We start from the raw sequence: 6777 nt of genomic DNA on the forward strand, positions 1-6777 counted from the left end.
GTTTGTGGCTTCAAAAAATATAAGTAATTTTTTAAAAAAATAGTTCACATATACAAAAAAATGTTCAAAAATAAATGTTTGAGAAATCAAAAAAATGTTTATGATTCTTTTTAGAAGTGAAATTATTAATAATATTTTTCTTCCATTGCAACGCAGGGGCACTTTTGCTAGTAGATAACAAAAATACCACAGGTTTAGGAATACTACGGTTTTATAGAACTTCAGTCTTTTTGACACCAAACACGTCAAAGTATTTAAAACTGTGAGTCTCTAGAAAAACTACAGTATTCTTCGAAAACTTCCAAAACTTTGCTGCCAAATGTAGCGTACAGTTTTAGAGATACAACGTTTTGTTAAACTACATTATTTATCAATTCCGAACACATTATAATATTTAAAACCTTCATTACTTTTTAAACCATGGTATTCCGCCAAAACTCTAAAACCGCTGAGCTAGCAAACGTAGCCTTAATGATGCGGAGGAATATATGTTTCCCACACGATGGACCTGTCCGAAAGCTCTATCATGCCCAATTTTGTACTAGTACGTTTATTATAGTCAATCAGTGTTTCATACAACCTGTTAATAATACTAGAAAACTACATAAATAGAAATGTTCTATGCCACCAGCTTCAACCAAATCTTAACATATTGAATGCTCTAGCCTCAAGCAATCGTCAACTTGATGAAATGGCAAAGTTCACGCGCTTGGCTAATCACCTCTATATTTTTCTTCAGGTCCCTTCTGCAGTATCATAAACAAATCCTTTCACTGAGAAATAGCAGGTGACACACATAGATAGCTCTAGTTCTTTCTCTCTTGACTCAAAGTTAGATAAACTACGGAAACGTTCACAAGTTCCCTGCAAATTGCACAAACATAAATTCCTGTTAGTATAAAGATATGGAGCAAGAACAGGAAATGACTCTCATATCTACTTTAGAAGTTTGCCTTGGGTATAACATTGTGTTCTTCAGCTGTCTTCATTTTCTGTTTGAGAAAAGACGTATAAAGCTCGATTTCTCTTGGGAACTGTGAGGAGAAAAGTGGAAAGAGGATTAACAACATTGCGTACAAACCAACACTGAAAAATCACTAGAGATTTTACAAAGCAGAACTTGGTTACCAGCTTATCGATCTCATTACAGATACGCCTTTTGTAAGTGCCATCTTTGATGCTTTTCTTTGGAGGAGACTGTATTGTTATCATGCAGCAAAATATTTGAAATTAGAGTATTTCGAAATCATAAACAAAAAATGCAGATATGGAGAATTTGATGAATTGTATAGGTTGTAACATTGCAAAAACTCCATTAACTAGAAGGACCATTTGCTCTTTACTCATTTCCAAAATAAATGAACTATAAGCTTTGGATATTACCTTACCACCAGTAAGTTCTTTAAGACGTTCGACCTGAAAAATGAATGCAAAATAATTAACTCCATAATATGTATTATTATGTCGAAACATATTTTAACAGAGGTTAATAATACACGAGAAACAAGTACCGTGTCTTGTACAGTATATTCACAATCCTCCAACTCTAGAGCAGCAAACTCGGTAAGATCATAGAATAAACGAACTCTTCCTTCTTGGATGTGCTTGAAAATAGCTTTACGCTCCTTTTTCTCAATTAGCTCTTCATGCACAATGTAATAGTACAGCTTATGCCTCTGCGCCATCTTCTCGAGATGATGCATGAGCTGTAAGTACTCATCAACAGCAATCCTAATTTGAAAAAACAGCATTTTTTGGAAAAACTTGTTTGCAATGACAATAGCCTTGGCTAGCACCCCGTCTTTGGTCTCTCTGTACCTCGCTGACTCCATTAGTTTGTCAAAGAAATCGATGTATTGCAAATCACCTTCCAGAGTCGTAGGTTCAATATAGTTACAGCATGGAGATGAAAACTGGACAACACAAAAATATGCAGAGCTAAGACTCAAAATGTGGTACATAATATTCAATCAATGCAGATATGAAATTAAGTACAACTAGTTGGAGGAGAGATCTAGATATGTACCTTCCCAACAAATTGGTGAAAGAAGTGCGGGTAAGACTTTGCTTTCAGGCCGTCACGAATGGAATGATAATAGTATGTCATGGTGTGAGGGAAGTTGACCTTCAGCTCCTCCTTAGATGTGAGGCAATTGAAGAGGGACTCTTCTGAATTCTGAGATTCTTTCAAATTGTACATGTCCAAACGAACACGAAGAACTTCTTCACTAGTTAAGAGCGGTTGCGGCGAATCCACTTTCTTGCGGTGAGGCCATTTCCCATGTTGGGGATCAACAGAATTGCTTCCTCTTCCCCCTCTTCTCTTACTAGATCTATATGGCATGGATGGCCATGGTTTGCTCGATACTTTATTATAATCAATTCCATCGTATTCATTCGCCTTAATCTCCTCCTCATCTTCCTCCCAGGGATACTTTAAATTATTCGTATAGAAGGGTATGTTACGGAATTCAGCAAGACTGTCCAGCATTGAGGTCACAAGGTACCTACTAGGACCTGCGTCAGCCACCAAAGATTCCTTCTCCATCTCTGATCAACAGATAGAAAGCAATACCAAGTATCAAAACAAAGCAACACAAAGTGTCAATACTTGACTCCAAATATCGTACTTAGAATAAGTACAGAAATAGCTATTGGAACAACACGAGTACTTGATTTAGACATCATAGTGCTAGATATCACGGCTTGATACAAAAGAACGGCATAACTTACGTGTGTTCTTGGGGAAAAAGCACAGCTGCTGATCACACATTAATATGTGTGTGAACAAATTTCTAGAGTCTTAAAAGTGCAGAGTACATTAGATTACGGTACGTTCTAATAAGCAATACTATGAAGTGGTAAGGACAACATCAAGTTGCATCTCCACTCAACTCATAAAAAAAGTTGCATCTGTACTAATGTCTACTATTGAAGGGGGTTTCTTTCACTTCGCTCCTCACCTCATTGTACGATTGCCCCCTTCCCACCGATTTTTTTCTGCCAAACCGAGATCCCACCTCCCGGTTTTTTAGGTGTCTTCTCCTTTGTTTCCCCAAAATCTCTCTATTACCGACTTTTTCACATAACAGATTGCTCCATCCCGAAAAGCCATCGTTCTCTTCACCTCCTATCCCTACCTCTATCTCTCTCGATCTATCATGGCGGGATCTTCCTCCGAGACGCACGAGGTGAGGGAGCAGAAATTCCTAACCCTCCCGATCCTCCATGCGATCTTCCCACCATCCCCTCCCTCTTCTTCTCCCACGGTGCATGACGGCAGTGGGTAGGTCGGCCGGAAGTCGTGGGGAAGCTCGCGCTGGAGGAGATCACAGTGCTGCATGTACTGGTACATGCGGTTGAGCACAGTGGAGCAGTTCGGTGCCAAGGGTTTCAGTTGGCAAGGAGGGGGGAGGGAGGCTGTGCTGCTCCTGGACATGTCACACCTGGTGTTACCGGCGCTCTTGTCCGCATATGACATTGGAGTCTAGGGCTGGGAGGTTCTGGGTTCTGGGAAGGGGGGAACGGTGCAGGAGTTCACATCGTGTGTGATCTCAATTGTCCTTGGGCTTGGTAACTGCCTCTCGCGTTATGTACAGGACAGGTTCCAGACATGTGAGGTTTATCCAATGAAGGTAATCCAATTATGCATTGGAACGTCAGCGTTGATATCATGAAAGATTGAACGACTTGCTTAGCATCAACAACTGTAGTGCCATTTCAATCTGTATTGCCACTGTCGAGTTAGGTATATAATAGAACGAGTATTTTGTTTAGTTAGGTGCATCAATTGTTCAACTTCCACATGTTATTCCTTAATTATATTGTATATGATCTTTAGGGTTGTGCTCCCAGGGGCAGGTAGAAAATTATTATGACATGTCATTACTTACAAGTTGCCTGGTTATTCCAGTTCAACACATTATTAGCAAATTATGCATAATGAAGATTCAGCTTGCTAGGAACGGACAACGCTGGGGTGCTACCCGTGTTTATTCGCGCAGAGGTCTCACTTTTACCTAACAACGGACAGTTAAGGGTGGGATTCTTCCCCCTTTAACATCATCTTTAATAGCAGAACAATCAGACTCTTAGAACGAAGCAACAACATCAAGTAATATCCATTAAATTATGTGTACTTATTGAGTGTCTAGCCATGCCGGATCAAGCATTACGGGACAAATATATGAACTACAGGAAAAGATAGAGGGAGATCCATCGTTGTCTGATGGTGACTGCGGTGTGAGGTGTGGCAGTCTGAAACCCATTACAGGAGAAATATATGAACTACAGAGCACGAATGATTTCAGAACATCACCATTTTACCGTTGAGAAGGCATGAACATGTATGCCATGTCTAATGCTCCTTGCTTATTACTCGTAAGTTTTGTCAAAAAGAAACTCTGGAGTCCTTATGTCCTCTAAATGGATCATGCATGTGTACGGGAGAAGGCACGACACAGTTATGATGTTCAGCAGTAACCTGCTGACTGTATAGGCCATGTTCAATTATACTAATATAGGGCAAACAGTATTTGTTATGACATTCAGAACTGCAATAACCTCACTTAAATGTGGGTTTCTCTTCCCAGACTGGATGAATGCCCTCCATAAAGTGAAAATTCAAATATGAAAAAGAAAAGGTAGAGAAGCATCTATTTATTTTGGTGATTTCATAAGATTTATTCCATTTAGTGATTCAAATGCAATTTTCAAAATCTTAACGTCAAGTGATTTTGTCATACACTCAGATTCATATTTTAGAATATCGGCGAGGCAAAGAAACAAGATTGAAAAGTAAGTGGTGAGTCTCTCTTTCTTGAAGATTGTTGTGTAGTAGAACAGATCAGCCAAAACCAATGTGATTTTCTTTTTTCAGGTTTGTAAGGGAATAAATTTTGGGACTTGCATTTTTTAGTGATATGCCAAACCAATTTGACATTTTTATCAAGTTTGTGAACATGTATTATTCATGGGCATTTAGCTAGTATACTTAGAATTGAAATGTATCTATCTACTACCCCTATAAAAGCAATAAAGGGCAGAGAACCAATTCATCTAATCCATCAAATCCTGCGATCTGATGATCTCCATCGCTCCAACATACTAAACGTGTTTTATGCTTTAATTACCCACTATGCCATTAGCCTCTAACCTCTCTCTTCCACAGGAAAAAAAACCTGCCTCCGCTATCCTCTCCCCACTCGCCTCGCACGATGCCTCGGCAGTTTGCCTCCCGCCACCGCCCCACACCTCGCACGCCGCCTCGACGACTTGATGCGCCGAAGGACCGGCGGACCACCGCCTCCACGCGCCGGACGACCTCCGCCCGACCACCTCTTTTCCGACGCGCCAGCTGATTGGCGGACCACCTTCTCGACGCACCAGCGGACCTCCGCCTCGACCTATGCCGCCCCCACCTGTTTCCCGACGCGACGGCAGACTGACGGACCTCTGGCTCGACGCGTCAGCAGACCTCCGCCTCGACCTCTGCCTCCCCAACCAGCTGAACGAGCCTCGCGTTGGTTTTTTTCTGGTATGGATCCCTTCCCCTCTCCGCGTGTCTTCCGCTGTGTGCATGGGTGTTCTGCTTGTGCGTGTTCTGTGCCTGGATCGCTGGCATGTGTGTGCTCTATACATTACTGAATGACAAATTTCCAATCTTTGGCGATGAACAATGTTCAGGTTCATTCAGGGAGCTCGCCCGCATCCATGATCCATCACGTTCTGCCATTTTTAAGAATTAATCAAGATTACCTTTCAGGCTTGTTCTGTTGTGGTCAGAAATTGGACGTATACATATGCTCCTGCTTTTTCTACACCACCAACTTTACTGTCGATTACAACCTTAACTTGATCTGAATAAACATAGTGAAGTAGATGCAAACTTCAGGATAAAAGCATGTATAACATGCAGTGAGAGGAAAAGGGCTCCGTGCTAGACATGTTGATTATACTCCCTCCATTCCAGAATATAAGGTGTATAGGTTTCCGTGCAAGTCAACCATTCAAATGTTTGACCAATACAGAATAAAATAACAACATCTGCAATACCTAGCAGATAAAATATGAAACTAATTTCATGATGGATCAAATGATATAAATTTCGTATTGTGAATGTTGATATATTTTTCTAAAAACTAGGTCAAACTTGCACTTGTTTGACTTTTCAAAAAACAAATACACCTTATATAAAGGAACGGAGGGAGTACTGTTTAATGTTAGCTCCATCAATACTGATACAGATAGGATTTCCTGTTGTACATAGGTAAATATTTTGCAAGTAATGTAATCTGGTAAGCTAAAGTATTACGATATGCTACCTTACTGCTATCTCAAAATATGATGCGACTATTCAGTATCCATTGCCTGATATAGTCAGTCAGAGGCATCAAATCAAGTCTCCCTTAAATCATTTATAACTGTACATCACAAGTTGATGCCTCCAACTGCCACCAATATGGCAAGAAACAAGGCATGCTGGCTTTACACCGCTTGTAAAATCCGATTAAAGCAATCACTTGCAAAAATGCAGCATGCTAGCTTCAGATCGCTGGCCAAACTACGGCAGGGTACTCGAGAATACTACACATCAATGCAGACTAACCTGTAGGAGGGCAACTTCAGACCCAAGAGCGCCACATCTTTCTTGAGGCGAGTGATGAACTGGGAGCACACACTGCATGGGTTTAGGGAAACAGAACTGCACATACTCAACAGACCAACAATTATAATCGGAGGCCGATAAGGGACCCGTCGGTCAGTGTCACACTGAGG

General features: G+C 40.8%; 1 protein-coding gene across 1 annotated transcript; it reads right to left on the bottom strand.

Moving 5' to 3' along the window:
* Positions 1-509: 509 nt before the first annotated feature.
* Positions 510-6770, bottom strand: LOC123188815 (uncharacterized). Its single transcript, XM_044601099.1, has 7 exons — positions 6608-6770; positions 2027-2550; positions 1512-1913; positions 1384-1416; positions 1129-1197; positions 954-1034; positions 510-864 (listed from the first exon to the last, which is right to left on the bottom strand). The coding sequence occupies exons 2-7, from the start codon at positions 2546-2548 to the stop codon at positions 736-738; spliced, it is 1236 nt and encodes a 411-aa protein (XP_044457034.1). The 5' UTR covers positions 2549-2550; positions 6608-6770; the 3' UTR covers positions 510-735.
* Positions 6771-6777: the final 7 nt, after the last annotated feature.

Source organism: Triticum aestivum, chromosome 2A (genome assembly GCF_018294505.1).
Source record: "Triticum aestivum cultivar Chinese Spring chromosome 2A, IWGSC CS RefSeq v2.1, whole genome shotgun sequence".
NCBI lineage: Eukaryota > Viridiplantae > Streptophyta > Magnoliopsida > Poales > Poaceae > Triticum > Triticum aestivum.